Raw genomic sequence first — 19678 nt, forward strand, 5'->3', positions numbered from 1 at the left:
AAAGTAACTTATGCCCAAAGACTTGAAAAATGTCAGTTAGGTCAGAAAACAGAATGTCTTTCAAAGAAGGAAATTTGTCAGTTGTATACGTGCTGTCTGTAGTTCATCTGGCTGCTCTTTAAAATAGACTTTGCTGATGTTACAGTATATAAGCAGAAATTAAGAAAAAAATCATGCTTCCCTTGTGCTTGGAAGCTGGTAAGTTTTTTTTCGTCTGCACCATGTACAAGTTTTATTTCTGTTACAGACCTTTGCTTTTGAAACTGTATGTAACAATGGCTGTAGATGTCTCCTCTTGTAAATACACATTTTTGTAGTCCAGTCTGGAATATGCCATTTGCCAAAGATATCAGGTGACTCTTTTTATGAAGTCCTTAGGAGGTTTTAGTGCATTTGTTTACACACGGTGAAGTAAATGTCTGTTTGAAGAAAAAGGTTGTAAATAAAAAATGCACTTTGAGGGTCAGAAATCTGTGTAGGTTCCTAAACTTACTTATGTCATAAGTTGAATGATTCAGGTTTATGTCAGTGGGCAGGCTACAGCTGTTGTTCTGGAGCTGGCATTTTCTCAGGCTGCCAGAAAGCATCTGCATCACTGGGCATGTTCTGTATATTAGAGCGAGAAGAGCAGGAGCTGCAGGACCTTTACTCTCTGCAGCCGATCAGTGAGGACAGCTGATTCTGATCAAGAGCAGCGTGTTTCTCTGCAGCCTCCTCTTGCCCTTGCCTCCACCGAAATCTCCTAAGAAATTAGCAGGAGGAAGGATGGTCTGGTCTGCAAGCAGAGCCCATTGCTAGAAATGGGATTAGTGGTGCCAAAGCAGTAGTCTGAGTGGCTCAGCTGGGATCCTGGAGGAACAGAGATCTGTATGGGAGTTCTCAGGCTCTGGGAACTGGGCACACAGGTATTTCTTTGTGTCTGTTATGAGTTGAGGCTCTTTTTTTTTTTCTCCTTCTTTTGGTTATGAAAGTCTGCTGTGTTTTCTTGCCTTTAGCTAAAGATGAGAGAAATTATTTATAAGCTTTTTATAAACTTGGAACAAAAGATTTGAAGTTATTGACAAAGAACAGCAATGGTAAGATTATGGACTTAAAATTGGCAGATAAATAGGAATAGCTGTAAGGAGAAATACGTTTTAATTTATAGACAATTGTGATCTGCAGGAACTTTCAAAAAATTAGGTAGGAATGTTATTTGTTCCTTTTTATAGGGAAATCGTTACGTAGTCCAAGTCAATAAGACTTTTGGCAGAGGGTTCAATAGCAAATGCCATCTCAAAATATGTTTTAAGGTTGAATGTATGAAGCAACAAGTTAGGGATCTATTTGCTTGCAATTTTTCGTCTTGGGAATGCATGTCAGAACTCAGTGTAGTAATGATTTTCTATACTTTTCTTATGTCAGAATTTCAGAGAAGGGAGAAATGCAGTTATTTGTTGACTTTTTCCCCATAATTATGAGCGTGATCCATACTGTAGGTTAAAAGAAATTGAGATGAACTGTATCGGGAAATGTTTATTAATCACATTGGTTTAGATTTATAGAAAAGCTTTAAATAGTGGAACATAATACACCAGTCACTGGCTGAACAATACTTTGTTTTTTCCTAAAGTTATAGTAAAAGTGGCAAATACAGATTTTTTTAAACTCAATTTTTTTTTCACATTTGCAGTGTTATGCTGAGATAATATATTACCAATGACTCTTTTCAGTGGTGGAAATAAAATATGTACCCTTGTTTCTTATAGTATATTTTTCAGATCTGAGTCCTATTAGAAATAAGTAATACAGAAGATTATGTTTATATGATCATTAAGTACAACATTTTAGTATGGTTACACTTGGACTGAAAACACTGAACATTACAGAGACATTTTGAACCAAGAGTTTTTCTTTTAATAAGCGATGGGAAATTAGTACAAGGTCATGAGGAATGTAATACTTAATGATATTTTATTTAGATATTATGGAGGTAGTTATATAATAAAAATGTTCCAGTTTTGTGCAGAAAAAAAAAGACACCTCTGTCTGTAATCCTGTATGAATTTTCTGAACTGTACAGATTCAGCCAGTTAGTCATTATTAACTGGTTTTAACCTTTGCAGTTATCAATACTAAATAATATTATATCAACAGCATGTCTTAACCAAAAAGCTCTTTATGCTTCTCTTATCCATCGTGACAGAAATATGAAGGAAAATGAGCCACTGAGACTTTACAAGTGATTCATTGTTTTCGTCAAAGCAATAAGTTTTTAAATCATGCTTTCATTTGTCTTCTCCTTGACAGGAGGCATTGTTGATAAGGACCTTCGTCACTACCTCAATTTACGGTTCCAGAAAGGTTCAGTAGACCATGAGCTCCAGCAGATCATAAGAGACAATCTCTACCTCCGCACAGTGCCATGTGAGTAGGGTGGAGATGAACAAATCTGTTTTCTTAGTCGCAACAGTCTGTCTGAATTAATGCTGCTAAGGCCATTTGCAGGGCGTGAAGATGTGGGCTGTGGATGAAACAGGCTTCCTGTAAATAAATTAGTGGCTTGGTTCATGTCTTCCACGTTATCGCTGAGGAACTGAACTGTCTAATGCTGAATTAATTTCTGAAAATGCATGGTGTTTTCAAAGTTGTAGTTCTCATAAGCTGTGTGTCTAGAATAATGATCTTTTTCTTCTGCAGCTTTAGGAAGCACAAATTTAAAGGAAAAAAAAAAAAGCTGTTTTCTGGGCTGGTTAAATTGATGTCCAACAGAGAGAGTTTGATCTGCCTCGTATTTCACTGTATTATACCTTACATAATAATACTGTGGGGTTTAGAATGCAGTAGAGCAACAGAGGAAACATAAAAACAAGGAAAAATTGTTGTTTACATACAGCAGGCATGGCAATGAAAGTTTGTATTGTCTTGCATTCGGTTGTCACATAAGTCAGTGGTATCTATATCTGAAATATTCTGAAATCTGTAAAATAATTTTTGTAACTATTGACATTATTCACCTGTTTCTGCAGCGGACATTAAATTAAGCAGAATGTCCGACTGCCAGGGCCGTGCCTTTCAGAACAGATCTACTTGGCTGACAGACCATATATCATTTAAAATTGATTAAAATTCCATTATTCTTCCATCATGAAATAATTGCTTTGTAGACAAAAAATCAGATTCTGGTTTTGGAAAAAAAAAAAAAAAAGAGTGCACCATTGAACTTGGAGGCTTGACACTGGAATGATAGGCAGAGGAAGGTGTACAGGGTAAGTGACTGTGCTATTCATATGGTAATGAGTGGACGCTCTTTGAAAGTTGTGTTGTTTTGAATGCTGCTGTATGTTTTTTTTTTCTTTCATTAGATTAAAGAATGGAGCTTTGAAAAGCTCCGCCAAATAAAGATGCTCAAGCATTTCCCTTTTCTTTTGAAAGCTGAAGATAAATAAATATAAAGTCCTCATTTCAGGAGTTCCATTCATCCCTGATTATAAAGGAAGATGGAGAAAAACATTAAAAAAAAAATATTACCTGTGTGCAGGAAATCAAAACCATTACATTTATGTAAGATTTATGATGAATTAGGTTTGTCTGAAGGTGCTGAGAAACATCACAGCTGAAGTGCAAATACGAGTACAAAGATGTTTTGAGATTAAATCCCACTTTTTAGGATGTTCAGGGGGTCATTAGCATAGGATTATACTTATTATTTGGAACCTTTCCTTTCTGCTGTGACTTATCTATCTTCTGTGTCATTTGATGTGGTTAGATTCTTAGGTCATTATTCTATTATTGATAGAATATCTATATATCTATTATTCTATGTTGAGCGGCTTTAGCAAAGCAAGAACCAGATTTTAAAAAATAGCATAGTGCTGCGGTTGGCAGCTGCTGAATTGCTGGGTAAGCAGGCGTGTTCTTGGATGGAGTGGAAGACTCTCTTCAATAGTGGTGGTAGAAAAAAATAGGAAAAAAAATAGTGGCTGACTGGCGTATTTTCTTTAACATTTTCTTGAAAATCCTATGGAAGTAGCCCTCCTGAAATGTGTCTACTTGAAAATAAAGAAATTTAAAAATGCAGACAGGGTGATGTGTGGTTAGCTAAGAAGTTTGCACAATCAGGGAAGTAAAAAGGACACCATCACATTGATTGCAACCCAGATTTCCCCTTAATCATAATTGAGGTGAATCTTTTTTAATGCTATTTTATTCTATCTCCAGCATTCATATTTAGGAGGGAAAATGTTCTCAACTGTTTTATTTTTTTTTCATATAACTTAATTGTTTTTTGAATCATGAACTTATTTTTCAAAGGTGCTGATAGCCAAAATTTTCTGCTCTGTGCATTTATTTTTTTTTAGCCATCCAAACAGTGTACTTTACAACTGGTAGCAGCACTCAATTTGATCAAATTTTCATGCAGAAAAATAGAGAGAGAAAGCCAACTACATGCAACGTAGCCTTTATTTCCAATTACAAGATTGTAGCATAAAGAGAAAAAAAAGTCTGAAAAATAGGAGTCAACCTTTCACTTTAAAAATGCCCCTACAAACTTTCTTCAGTTATAAAGGTATAATTGCCAGTGAAACCACGAGAGTCTTTATAAGAGAGTCCTTGACCTTGAGCATTTACTGTTCTTTGCCTTCTGTTCAGACTGACAGCACCGGCCCTAGCGCTGCAGTGGGCGTGACCACTGGGTTCTCAGCCTTCCAGGTCAGCCTAAGACATCCTTCACATACGTGAAATGAGTATTCTCTGTGAAACTAGGAAGCAGAGAACTAAATCCATTCCTGTTTTAAATCAGGGTAAGCCAAATGTACTTAGAACAGGTAAGCCAGTATGTATTGGGTAAGAATTTGAATTGTACGTTATACAGGTGTACATCTTTGTGTGCACCAAAGGATGGATGGGCCAGAAGAGCATGACATGAGGATAATGGATCAATTCTGCCTTCGGAAACTGTGGCCCCTCTGGACCGGATGGATTGGTTGGGTTTGTGATCCTTGCATTTCTCTGTTTTTGATGATATAGTGCCACTTCCTACCAATTTACAAATAACCATGTAACCCCTAAAAGTCAAATGCTGCCTTCCATAAGTGGTTGCACTTCTCACTGCCACGTGAAATTGATTTTCACTGCATTGTCAACAGGTATTACACGCATATATCCCAGGGCAGAACGTGTGAATGTATTTGAAGCAGTTGGGATGCAGCTGTTAACCAACTCTGTCCCCAGAGCTGTGTGACAATGGCAATGAAACTGATACATAAACAAGAAAATGAAGAAAAAGTTCTGTTAATTTGAAGCTGAGTTAGAAAAGCAGTAAAGCTTTCAACAGACAAGGTCAAGAAACTGAAACTTTTAACAAGATAGAGTTTTGCAAATAATATAAAGGAAAATATGTGCTCTTTAGAAGGAGGTCTGGGCAGTGGTCTTCTGTCAGGGCACAAGTTGTGTTTTAATGCGAGGACGAGGACTAGGATTCAGGTGTTGGGAAACCAAAAGTAGCATGGATGAGAAATATGCTGAGCATCTCAGAGGAAAACAAAAAATTACAAAATGCAGTTTTGGCAGGAAGAAAGGTTCACAGGTCTCCAAGTTCAGAAGACCTGGCTGACATTTGTCTCATGCATTTTCTTCCCCTTTTTCTGTTGTGTGGGTTTTTAGCATAGTTTTCATACCCTAAACTTGTTCCTGAAGTTATTCAGGAGCACTAACTATTGAGGTTGTTCTACAATACAGAAAAATAGACATAGTAAGAAGTAGTAGTTACTAAACACGGTAAGCAGTATCTAGCACTCTCTATCCAACTCCGGGGATCTGGAGAAAGGCCAAGAAACACATCTAGGACTGTGAACGCTGTAGGCAGACAACAAGTTAGCCAAGCTGCACCTTGCGCTTGGTAGTGCTGTCGGCAAACTTCCAGTTGCCATGTGGGCAAGCAGCTTCCCAGTGCTCGCTAGTGCGAGAGCAGATAGCTCTAACTTTGTGTCATTGGAAGAATAAAGCTTTGGGGAGAGTACATGACAGGAAAGAAGTTTTGATAGTGACAGTTATGGTCAGACCTGTCTCCTTTGATATTTTCTTCCAAGCAATTGCAAATTCCTTTTCTTTAAGAGCTGGCAAAATAGTGGAGCTGTGGTTGAAAATAGTCTGTATGCTTCCTTCGCTGACAGGGAATATGAAATGATAGTGGAAGATACTGTGATTAAACAGCACTGGAAAAAGTTAAAAGAATGACAAGCTAATTCACGAAGTAAAAAATAATCTATTAATTTGAAGAGATTCTCATTGATATTCTCTGACAGATAACCTCAGATCGACAGTAGCTCAGGTGAATTCCTCTATCCCACTGCACTGATTTACACCACCGGAGGATGTAGCCCAAAAGTGCATCCTTCACTGGCCACATGTTGGTAGTGATAATGTGAAATAGAAATTAAAAAAAAAATAATAATGGGGATGAGGAAGGTTATGATGGCTCTGTGTTAGGTGTCTATATAATTAGATTCTTGAGTCATTTTGTGTGTCTTCAAATAAGACCTTCATTTTCAGACATAGTTATGTTCTATTCTACTATAATCTGATCTATATATAAATATATTTAACCTACATGCTGCAGTATTATCTATGAACTGTTGACGTCTTATATATTAAAAATGCTTCTGTTTATTGTCTAGTCCTCTTCCCAGAAGAGAAAGTGTGTGCAGTGATTTATTTAATTTTATTTTATTTGGACCTGCTTTTGTCTCTCATATGTGGCAAAGGTAAGTGAGATACTGAAGTCAATAGCGTGTGTTTCTACTTGAAGCAGAAATTGCTGCAGGGTGGTGAGGACACCCAGCCTCACCAGAATTCACTCCACACTTTCAGCCCTGGAGAAATCTCCATCTCCAAAACAATCAGGGTCTTTCACTCTGGAAGAGAGGTGTATTGCATTACGAGACCATAGTCATTCATAGTCTTCTTCATGGGTACCAATCAGAAGAAGTAAGGCACTTCTAGCTGTGTGTATATAATGAGTTATGATGAGCCTTTCCTCTCCTACCCCTTCTTTGTAGGACTGGAGCTACCAGGTTTTCTCATAGAACAGTAGTTTGTACTAATGCTAAAACCTTTTATATTAGTCATTATGACAAGGGAGGGACAATATTGAGTAAATACTGAAAGAAATCCCAATTACGTACTCAGGTTTTCATCTGAGGTTCCTGAATTTAAAGGTGAGACAAGAGTGGCAGAAGTCAAGTGGACAAGAAATATGTGTTGGGTGAAGATACACCCCACTCAGAAGTTCTGTGTGTGTAGTTCTGTTGTTCTGAGTAAGGATATCAGATATATTTCACTCTATATTTGGAAAAACATGAAGCCTTTAAAATTTTATTTCTGAAATACTTTGTTCCTCTGCTAAAAAGTATATTTCCAAGAGCATTCAAGGGGAAATGTGTGCAACAGACTTATCAGTGATTTCGTGTATTTTTCTTTTAAGTTTATTCAGGCTCAAAAGTGTCTTTCAAGAGTGGAAATTCAGTGCAAAACATTGTTCTTAAAATAAATAAATTAGAAAATCTGCATATTGTCAGTTAAAGGATCTACCAGTTTGACATCACATGGAACTGTTCTTAGAATAAAATAACCTGTGCTTAGCAGACCGTACCACCAAGAAATGTCCACATCATGGAAGATAACAGTACCTAACTTTAATGACTGTTTCATTCTTTCAGAAACTAGTTATTTCTTAGACTGGACTTTGATGTCTCAGAATAGAGCAATGCAGAGCTCTAGGGAAATGTTGTGTATCTAATGGAGCACACGTCCAAGGTGTGTTGAAAGCAGAGTCATTGGCAAGCTTTTTCAGTCTTTTTTGTATCTTGAGCAAAACTAAACCAAATCAGATAATTATGTGAGATGTGGACCCCACTATGCTATATGTAGCACTGCCACATGTACCAGAAGATGATGGGGAGGTCTCTTCTTCAAATAACTGACAGCCTAAATAGAAGAGGCAAAGAATGGTTCACAAATAAACCCGTAACACAGGCAGTGCCAGAGTTGACTTGCATGAGGCGGAGTGGTGGTTAAACTGGTGCCCATGGACCTTGCTTTCTTTTCTGCTGCTACATGTGGTATTCCCAGTTACCTCCTGGAAATGCACATGGTATGCTTACCTGTTTCTCTGAAGATGCTGGGCGTGTCTGGTTATGCATCTTTGTATTGACTTTTCCATGTGATTTTTATGGGGTTTTTTTTGTCTGTTTCTGTACAGGGTGAGAAAGGCACTGCGCTGCCTCTCAGTCAGTGGGCACGAGGCCTTGCTCAGGCTGAGTGCATTCGGGCTGCAGGCACTGCATTGCTGTTGATGGGAAGGAGAGAAAACCAAGCAAAACACAATTCTGTCTTTTTTTTTTTTTTTTTAGTTATCAAAGTGAATTACCATTTTATCTCAAGATCTAGGGTAAACAGATGCCCAAACTTTGTCTACAAATAGCAAGCCTGATGATAGAAAATATTGTACTGTTTGTTACTCATGAGAGAGAAAAGACACATAACTTCTGTCTCCTTTTCTCAGAAATTCCTCAGCTCTATATATTGAGGACATAAATTCTCAGCCATTCAGTGACAAATACATCTGTTTTAAATATTCACCTTGACGTAACAGGTACCCAAAGAAAATAAATACTGTTCAAGAAGGGGAATGGGAATGTGTCTGATGTGGTATGAGTGTAATAAAATAAAGAGCAGTAGTTGTGTACCACTTACGATACTACATCTTGAATGTCCTGTAAAAAAAAAAAGTAGGAAGACATTAGGATGATTTCATTGGCTGTATAGTTCCAACAGCTTGTGTTTCTCTGAGATCCTTCAACCCAGATCTCATCTGTGAGACAGTGAGACGGCTCATTCTGTCCCCCACGCCCATTCTTTCCACTCCATTCTCTGCTTTCTGCTCCCTTAAACACCATGCTTTTCTGTCCCATTTTCAAAATAAGTACTTTTTTTTTTAATACTGTAGTGCCAATATAAATTATTTGTATATCAGGTAATCTGGTGCACTGCTAACTGGAGAGTTGATATAATACCACTAAAGTCACTAGAAATTATTGCATGCCAAAAAAAGCCAGAAAAAGTTCTGAAATTGCAGACCTGACCTTTTTAAAACAGTTTTCCCTTCCTTAAGTGATGTTAACCAGCATGTGATTTAAAGACTGATGTCTCTGGCAGGCAGAGACTGTCTGTAATTATTTATATGTGATATAACAAATGCATAATGTTGGATAAGAACTTTAGTGACAATATTTGTGCCAGTTGCTCCCAAAAACTGATTCTTTTTTCTTTTAACTTTGAGGAGGCTTTCTGGTGTTGCAAAGTGAGTTCTTGAATTCACATGATACCAGAAGGATAAAGGATAGTGACAGTTTTAAATGAATTTTGGTGATAGCACTAATCTTATTGATTACTTGAGAACTAGCAGGAAACTAGGAGGGCTATAGTATAAATCTGATAAAGTACCTGTCTCTGCAGAACTAGAACAGCAAATAATAGAATAGGCCACAATTAACTTCTTTTACAAGTACAAGTCATAGTTCTTGACTTGCCTGAAGCAGCTTGAAGTTTGGGTAGAGACTATATCTCCCTATGACAGTAGGCTTTTCCAGCCTGAAGGTCTTGGATGTACTATTGACCTTTTTCTTGAAATAACAAAACTGTCTTTGAAATTATGAGAAATACAAATATGATTAACAAAACTTACAGCATTATTGAATGCAAACATTCCTATGATTTCTAAACCATTTTTACATGATCTTTTTGAATTGTCTGCTTGATATTAAAATATTTTAAAATATCTCCTATAGATAAATTTATCCTCCATTTGCAGTCAGATAGGTAAAAAAATTGTGGTGGTTTTTTTTTTTTTTTTCCTTGAAGGAAGCTGAGATACTTTACATAAAGGCAGAAGCACATGCCAGATTGTACAAGTTTTGTGATAAAACATTAGATAACGAAATTCACCTGAGAACATTAGAACTGCTTAGATCAAAGTTGCCTCAAAAGCTTCTTCATTTTGGAACTTTTAATGTCTTTGATGACCTTTGGATTTATTATCTTTCTTAGTATAATTTAAAGCTGGTTTTGTTTTGTTTTGGTCATTTTCTCTGTGTTCTTTCAGTCTGTAGAAGATAAACTGTCAGAGACAGGGGATAATCTTTACTTGATGATTTTCATCTGAAGAACAACTGAATAGTGAACATGGAGCATGAACAGCTGCTCTTAGAAATTCAGAACAATAGCAATGAAAGAAAAGGAGTAAGAGTTGTGTAAAAGAATCGATATTCAGAATTGGATGCCCAAGTTAAGCTACTAAATCTATATTTGCATCATTGAACAAAAAGGTCTAATATAGATTTTGGCAGGATGTGCTTCTTTTGTTTTTCTCTTTTGGGGCTTTCGTCTACAATCATAATGAAACAAAATCACTGGCAGTGAGGATGGACTTCCTTCTGAATAGATTGTCTAGTGCATATCAAGCAATTTATGTGAATTGTTAAGCAGTTGGCCAAGTTTGGGTTCACCAAATAATCAGTTTGTTCACGCTTATGGCTCTGATGTGTGCCTGTAGTTCAGTAGTCTTCTCACACCAACTGGAGCTGAGGTTGTCGCTCGTTTGTTCGGACACTGTGCTCTATGCCACTGCTTCCTTCCTTTAAAAAAGGCCATGACTACATTGCATTAATGAGATTATACAACTGACACTACTTTAAAGCTTTTTTCAAGCTTTCTGATTGTTGTCATGCCTCTGCCTTTAGAGAAAGCAAAGTAGCCCTCATGTTTTCTAGGTCTTATGAAAAAAGAAAGAATTTCAGACCTTTTGTGAGCAGTGTGCCAAGGTCAATGGACTAGTGCCTCTAGTGGCAGCATGTTTTAGATTCAAAAGTACCCTGGTTAGAATAAATCGTTTTGAGGAAAAAAAAAATATAGAATGAAGATTAAAGAGTTGCTTTTTAACATCTGAAGATTGAATAAAGCTTTGGTTTCAACAGTAAGAGTGAGACTGATTTGTAATATACTGGTGAAAAACTGTTAGGAGGAAAACTCTTTTCTGCAAGTACTTTGCTTTTTATTTCCCTTTATCCTGAGGGTACCGCTGTCCTGTTTTTTGTCCCATGACAGTTTGTCACAACTTTATATTTCTCCTGTATCTCCAGGTTTTTATTCCACCCAAAGTACTTTTCTTTTTCCGATTTATTACTGTTATTAACACATCAACCTCTTGACTAGCTATCAATCTAATACAGATTATTCAAGTAGTTCTGTCAAATTTATTTCAATGATTCTGAATTGGGAAGTGTTCTTGCTGTGGAGATGGCAGAAATATATTTTGGTTTTAAAAAATATAATAATGCAGAAGTTACAGATTGTATTTCAAATGAAAGCAGCAATCTGGATTTAAATGCAGAACAGTGTTATAATTTCAGCTTTAAAATTCTTGTCTTCAAATTTTAAAAGGCTGGTATGGACACATATAAAAGGCTCTAGAAAATAATGTGCTTTCCAGTTGGAGATTAGATTTTTTTTTTTAGTATTAAGTTTTATAATAATAAATTACATGTGTCATTATTTTATCAATGCATTTCCTTTGTATTTTTGTGGAAAATAATTAGTAATATATGTGATATGTCGGTAAGATATTTTCACAGTGTTCACAAAATTAGTGGATCACTTTATATGTAGGAAAGAATGAGATTCACTCTAGACTGCTGATGGTGCAGTCTCTACATGCATTCTAGTGGCCTTTTGGTAATGACAAAATGCACACTATCACTCATTTCAAGTCATCTGTATTTTCCAATTCCTGTTTTTGTTTTTGATTGACTGATAAGTTTTGTTTTTCAACACATTGTTACTGATACGAGTCTTCAACTCATATTGGTACTGACTTGACTAGATGTTTGACCTGTCTTTTAGCCTTTATTAATCTTAGAGAAACTCAGAAATGTCTTCTTTTTTTTTTTTTTTTTTTCAAGCTTTAAATCAAAAACACCCTACCACTTCTTGCAAAAGTATAATCCTTTTGTATTTTCTCTGCAGAAGAAGTTGTGGAGCACTTCCTGGAAAGGTTGATTGCAGGATGTCAGGAATCACGCAGTAGAGCTCTGTCCTGCTATGGTTCACTCGTTTCACAGGAGATATCATTTAAGTGGGAAGTACATTGTGAAATGTACTCATTGAAAAGCTGTTAGACTGCAGAGAATAGCCTGTCATTTAATGACCTTTAATTCATTGGAAAATGTAAACTATGGTGCCATTTAAAGTATTGATTTGTCAATATTTCCTTTCAGAAGCTGTCTTGACACAAGATTTCCTGGTAGTAGTAGCAGCATCTGCCAAAAAAAAAAAAAAAAAAAAAAAATTTAAAAATATCTCTTGTTCCTTTAGAAGTGGCCTATTCTGTATTGTTTTCCACTAAAATATATCAAACGTTGAGTGATTCTGAGCATGTGCAGATTCTGTTTGCTTGTTGAAGGTTGTCAGTGCTGCCTATGTTTCCTGGCTGGGCTTGCATTGCTGGTGAAGCAGCTCTCTTCCCTTCACTGTTTTTGGATACTACATGCAGTGAAGAGCTGGGCTATTGCCTTTTCATTCTATCCGTGCAATCCTCTGTAAATATCTCTGTTGCTGTTCTGTGCAGTCTTATATAATAAAAAGGCTTTTCCTCTTTAGCCTTGCCAGAGGGAGTGACTGGGAAAAATAGGATATCAGGAACACATCCCGTACAGTGCTATTATACAGTTGTTGACATTCTCAGTTAATAGTTGTAATATATAAAATTTAGCACAAATTAGTGCAAAGCCCCAAGTTCTTCAAAGTCGGTGCAAAGCCCCAAAAGTTAGTGCAACTTGGTGCAAAGCCCCTGAGTCTGCAATCATTGTGCAGGTCCTCCTGGTCACTCCATGCTTGCTCAATTGCAGTTGAGGAGGCCCAGCTGCTTCATTTGTTTCTATTTTTCACATCTGAATACAAACAATTTATTTGCAAAAAATCTCAAAATCGTTCCGTGTGTGTGAGTGCAAGTAATCTAAAGCATTATGAGTGGACTGAGGCTTGTATAGTTGTTTTACAGCTTTTGGCAAATAATTATTCTTACACTAATTGGAATGTACTTGGTAATACAAGGTCTGTGGAGTGCACATATTATAATTCCCATTAAACCCACGTACCTATATATTGTCAACATCAGTACCTAATCATTCTTATCTTCTTGTTATAATTAGCTTTGTATGATTTCAGAAGTGTAAAGCAAGCGATTATATTTTGCATGTTAATTTCATCTTGCAGTGTTATCTATCTTATCAGAATAAGTTAGAATAATATGGCTTGTGATTACATTTTTTAGATTAAAATAAAAGAATAAAAAATATCTTTTAACTATAGGCAAAAAAAGGACAGTCTTTGATTACATAAGATGATGCTAATACACTACTGGAATTTGAGAGCTCCTAGTGTAGATTAAAAATAGTTTAAAAGCATTAAAATTCTTCAATGTTGTCATAGTTAGCACATTAAATTCACTTAGTGGCCAACACTGCCAGAACACTGCTGTGAAGAAACTAGTATTGTTGCACCTAAACCAACATCTTGGTAGTATATACAGCTTACAGTGCCAAGTTTTCATGTGTCTGAACACAATGAAATAGGAGGGAGTTGCTTGTATGTTGACAACTGCCACAGGTGCCTAAAGTCATCATTCTTACTCATACTCCGGTTACTTTATATTTCCATAGCAATGTAAAGTACCTCAGGGTTAGAAACACAGACAGACACGGGTAGGTTTACGTAGACTTTTGGTTCTTGTGGTCTTTAAAAGATCTGTGGTCTTTAAAATCCATTTTCTTTTGCCATCTAACTTAGTGGAGAGATAAAATTCTTAGTTGCTTAAGTTTTCATTGGTAGAAGTATTTAAACACCTACAACAGTCGTGTGAAACACCTGGGCAGTCATGTGAATGTCCTAGCACGTGTCAGGATTGATTCTATTAAGGCAAACATTCAGGTTGCCCAAGGAGTATGTTTTCTAGATGTTTGCATGAAAACAAATTGGGTGCCATACAAAGCATGGTAAAGTCCTTGCTTTTGCTTGAAAACATTGTTGTTGTAAAGAAGAGAGAAACACCCCATGTTATTGACTTTGTATTGCTAAACCCTGGCTGAATCCCCAGTCAGTAAGGTGCTGGTTTGGTGTATGACTCCAAGCCTCCAGCAACTGGGCAGGGAAAGGAAGCTTATAACTTGAGGCTGTAGGTTTTACGAAGGTCTGAGAAGGTGTCTTGCACTAAAGCTGATGCTTAGGTGATGGAACTTTGTAAGTCTAGTCCATATAATAAGCAAGATTCTTGCCCAAATATACCTCAAGGTTTATGTGCTCTAGATAATTACTGCAGCTGCCTTCTCACGGATAGTATAAAAATCAGACTGGTTTAATCTTTCTCTTCTTTCCTTTTAAGTCTTGTGAGGAGATGATGAAATGTACAGCTGAGTAGTGAGTCATTCTACTATTCATGGTTTCATTCAAGGAATATGTGAAATAGTGTAGAGTTCTTCATCGATTACAGAAGGCTTTGGGGCAAGTTTTTCCTGTGTGCATCATGTAGAATGAGGTTAGCTATAATATGTATTATCACATTTTTAGTTTATCTTTGTGTGCTTCAAAAATAATGATAATTTCCTACAGTGCTTCAAAACTTGCCATGGGATCATCAGTCACTTTTATCTGCAATGCAAATGCGTCTCTACTTGTATCAAGATTTGGGCACCAACTCTACACTATTTAAACACAAAATTAAAATTGTACTGACTCAGAAACATGGTAATTAGAGCCAGAAACAATTTAGTAATCTGGATCTTAAAGCTGTCAGAGAATAGTTGTCATTGTGGTTTTGTATTTTATAATGCCGTGTCCTGGAAAAGAGCGATGAATTTTGGAGAAAATCCTTCCTTTCATAATCTTCACAAAAAGAGAGCATTTAATCACTCCTGTTCTTTCCTGTCATTATCCTCAATTTGCATCTCCCAACTCTGATATGTCTGGTTGGCTTTTGTAGAGATTTTTGCTTTTCAGACACTTCTGAGTAAGATGCAAGATTATTTCTGGTCTGAATCAGAGCTGTTCATTCTGAACTGGGGAAAAGAAGTGGAGGAAAGGCCGGGATATCTGAGGGATTCAGTGGTGACCATGCTTCATGCTTCTACTAGCTTCCATTTTTTTTCAAAAAAAAATATTTGATGAAGTCTTTGAGACACTGTGTTTCTAAGAGCTTTTTTTTTGCCTACTAAGTTAAGGAAAATATTCAAGCTCTATGATTTAAAGAATTTTTTTCTGTTAAGTAGTTCCTATTTTATTGAAATTCTTTTAAAAGTTCTGAAAAAGCAGTAAGGTCTAAAAGAAAAGAGAAGGCTTCCGCAAGATGCAATTATACTGTCTCTTTGTCCCTCTTTTATTAAATGTGGAAGACTTGAGCAACAATAATAAACATAAGAAAATGTTAGTTCTTGTGTAATCCTCCATTAGCATCGTAAAAGGGAATTCTGAATAAAGATTAAAGGTTTGTTTTTTAAAAAAGAGAGATTTAAGTTCTCTTTTCTACAAAAAAGAAACTAGAAGGGTTTGTTATAAAAACAAATGTCTTTGCTTCTTGTGCCCAATATTTTTTTGTCCGTCAGACAGTGGAGTGGCCTAAAATGCAGACACATCATGGGGGAAGCTGAAGTGCAGCTTTGTCCTTTAGCTCAGTACAGACCTTGGAAGTGACATTGCCATTTTTCAATAAGGGTTTCATGCAGTGAGTAGTGTGCACATATACCAACATTTCAATAACACCATGGCAGTGATAGATCTTCTTTTGGTAACTTTAGGTCAAGTGAACCTAATAATGACTTCAAAATTTGAAGATTCTAATGGAAATTCTAGAAATAAGGTTGCAATGTTTTGTACTGGAGGAGCAACCTTTATAGAGTTGCCTGTCAAGGTCATGGGTAAAGCTCAGTAAAAAGACATAAAACATTTATGTACCACATATATCACTTTCATTTTTAAAAAGTGAAACTCCTCATATAAATTCCTTACAGCCCATTTGTCACTGCAACCTTCTATGGTATTATTCACTGAGTTTGGAAACATGGAGGGGTTGCTGAGGGCGTGTGTTTAAATGCGTTATGGCCAGAGGCCAGATCGTGCTCTTGTGGAAAGGCAGAAGTCTTCTGGACTTGGGCAAGTGCCTCCTGAGCCTCACAGCATTGCTGTCATTGTTAAGGACACTCATTGTTATGGCATGGACTGCAATTTAAAGTACAGCAACTGGTCTTTTGTTCTGCTTTGGAAATGTCTGTGCTCATGAGCAGTTACCAAAGACTAGAAAAAAAGTTGAATTTTAAGAGGAAAATGATTTGGGGAGACAGTAAATTCAGAGCAAAAAATGCACCTCATCCTCCCATGGAGCAACTCGAGTAGCCTCCCAGGTCTCGGGGTACACAACACCTGGTTAGACCATGTGGCAGTTGTCTGTGAAGCTGTTTGGGTCGTGGAGGGAACACATGGGTAACTTCTGAAGATACATTTATATATAATTGTGTGATACATTGAGAATTTTCTACAATCCTGTAGTTTTTTAATAATCTGAAAACAGACCATTCTTTTAGACCAATGATCACCTTAAATTCAGGGTATGCTGTACATGCATTTAAAAAAAAAAAAGGCAGAACATTTTGTGTTTCATTTCATGAAGCATTTTCTGAAGTGATTTCTATTTGTCTCTCCAATTCTGCTGTGGTTGATCTTAAAATGAGGAAAAACTCTACCACCTTAGCCTGGCTTAGGCACTGAAAAAATAAAACTATTGCTTGAGGGGTGATTTTAACTTACTGGTAAGAACATAAGCAAAGTTACATAGGAAATGTATAGAGGCACAGTCATAACTTGGAGCATAGTTTTTACTGCTCAAGTGAAATATCATCATGAACTTTCATTGAATTGAAGTGAGAATTAATTTAGTTCTCTGTGTCCCTGCTAGAATTCTGTTGAATTACTACAGGCCTTAACTTTCTGCAACTTGTAAAATAATGCACTCCTTCCCCAGACAACACGGTTGATGTTTATAGCAGCTTAATTTTCTTTCATTATGTGATTCCCTGTAGCACCTATAAAGATGTGATCTGCACAACACTAACAATCCTTCAAAGTTAAAGCTTAAACAGATCGATGTCATCAAATCCATTAAACTCAATGCACAAAGCACTTCACGCTGCTGGCCAGAATGATTAATAAAGGTGTAAGAGTTATACAGAAATAAGAAAACCATGAGTAATTATAGAAACTAGACTGTCAACCTGATTATTGCAAAAGTCACACACAGGAGGCTCTGCAGTGCTCCAGCACTGCATTCTTCCAGTCCACTCCAGTTCTGGTGCAGGATCATGGCACGAGGTTGAAAATATCTTGTTAGGTACTCCATTTTAGGTGTTAACTATATGCTTATAGAAACTCCTTGTAGTTTAGTGCCATAGCAACAGAGGAGGAGGAGAAAAGGGAAATTTTCTAGAGAGAGAGGAATCGTAGAATCATAGAATGGTTAGGGTTGGAAGGGACCTTCAAAGGTCATCTGGTCCAACACCCCTGCAAGGAGCAGGGACACCTCCAACCAGATCAGGTTGCTCAGAGCCCTGTCCAGCCTGACCTTGAACGTTTCCAGGGCACCCACCACCTCTCTGGGCAACCTGTTCCAGTGTTCTACAGCCCTCATTGTAAAAAAATTTTTCCTAATATCTAATCTAAATCTACCTCCCTCTATTTTAAAACCATTACCCCTCATCCTATCACAACAGGCCCTACTGAACAGCGTCTCCCCATCTTTCTTGTAGGCCCCCTTGAGGTACTGGAAGACCGCTATCAGGTCTCCCCGGAGCCTTCTCTTCTCCAGGCTGAACAGCCCCAGCTCTCTCAGCCTGTCCTCACAGGAAAGGTGCTCCAGCCCTGGCCTGTGGTTTGGTTCATGCCATGTGTGCATATTATGGTACAGAGCTGCTCTGTTCCCCATGAGCTCTGTGCTGTCCCCATTCAGCCAGTATTGTGCAGAGCTGCAACGTGTGGCAGACAGAAATGTGTCTCCATACAGTACCCCGTATGGTTCTGTAGTCTTCCTTCATACCCCAACTCTCCTTTCACATCCCAAAGACAGACCACAGAAAATGGGGGAACACTTAAAGAGCAAGTTCCTTGGCCGGTGTGAGGTGGCCAGTGGCAGCAACATGCATTCCTACCCACTTCAAGGTGATGGCTGTGTCTGTGGTAGAAAAACCACATACAGATTAGAATAGAAAATAGTGACCCTGCAGACTGATGGGAAACGATTTCTTTCCCTTCATCTCCACTTATGAAAACATATGACATAGCTAAATGTTCCATTAGCTTTGTCTCCACGGCTCCATGAATCTCTCACAGAAGTGTACTTCCAAGCTTATTTTCCAATGACATGTGCTGCCAAGTTTGAGATGAGAAAACTGATTCAGAATGATATAGCCCAATTCTCACTTCTGAGAGCTGAAGAATATCACATCATCTTGGCAAATATTGTTCAGCTATTATATCAAAGCAACCATAGTGCTTTTAAAATATGTCCCTTAGCACACATGTGGGGTTTTTTCTTGTTCTGTATAGGATTATCTAAACAATTGGAAGTCAGAGATTGGGTGATATTCTCATTGGCCTTGGTTAGATTCATTATTCTGGCCAGCTGCTTTGTTAAATCTGGGCCATATACTACTCATCTTTCTATGTCACTAAAAAACTTGAGCAGAGGCAAACACTATCCTACAGCATGGGAGGGACTAGCAGTAAAGAGAGTTCAACGTCACTTTCCTGTCATTCTCTAGCTCCACAAATGAGTTCTACGATAGCGTAAGGAATGCAGAATTGTATATGTGTGTCGATAATCAGAGTCTACTCTAACTACATGGGTTCACTCATCAAGGCCAGAAATCCACGAGCATAACTTGTGTGTTCATTCTCTGCAGGCAGCACAAGCACCAGTATCACTCTGCTAAGAATTTGAGCATGTTTCCCATCCACAGAGGCAAGGATTTCATTCTCTGTGTGTCACTCTATCCATGGATACAGTAGTGCTACAATAGTGCTGTTGATCAGATGTAATGCTGCTGTTGTGTATTGTTCATAGAGCACACTTGAACAATGGGGTAGGATTCTGCAAGATGCTTCAGATGAGAAATGCCATAAAAGTAAAAAATAATTGTTCTTATAGTTGTTTGGTGATTTGAGGAAACAGCCTATTTTACATAAATGCAAAGAAAAAGAGTTGGCAACTAATTAAATGACTTCTTAAAGTCTTAATTTTTTTTTTCAATTTCATCTGTTTTATTTTTTTTCCTTTATTTTATTATTCAAATGAAATTTGGTGCATGACAACTAAAGCATAATGCTTCACAATTCTATTTCTTTCTAGAAAGGCTACATTTTCTATTTATCCAGTGGTGTTGGCATCTATGTAAATATTTGTACTGCCTGCAGTTATTGTATTCATACCTATACATACATGAGAGAATCCAATGCCTACGTGGATTGCAGGTGTGAAGGGATCCATACATCCTTGGTGAGCCACACACAGCATCCTGTGAGATCAAACTCTGAAGTCTGGTAC

At 37.3% G+C, this 19678-nt stretch overlaps 1 protein-coding gene across 10 annotated transcripts in view; it reads left to right on the plus strand.

Annotated features, from left to right (window-relative positions):
• The window catches only part of MAGI2 (membrane associated guanylate kinase, WW and PDZ domain containing 2), a 757279-nt gene that overhangs the window by 229255 nt on the left and 508346 nt on the right, over positions 1–19678 (plus strand). For all 10 annotated transcript variants that reach the window (XM_086745852.1, XM_086745763.1, XM_086745773.1 and 7 more), the window contains exon 2: positions 2290–2406. In XM_086745852.1, the coding sequence (XP_086601978.1) occupies positions 2290–2406 (117 nt within the window). The remainder of the gene's footprint in view (positions 1–2289; positions 2407–19678) is intronic.

Source organism: Chlamydotis macqueenii, chromosome 1 (genome assembly GCF_036417535.1).
Source record: "Chlamydotis macqueenii isolate bChlMac1 chromosome 1, bChlMac1.mat, whole genome shotgun sequence".
NCBI lineage: Eukaryota > Metazoa > Chordata > Aves > Otidiformes > Otididae > Chlamydotis > Chlamydotis macqueenii.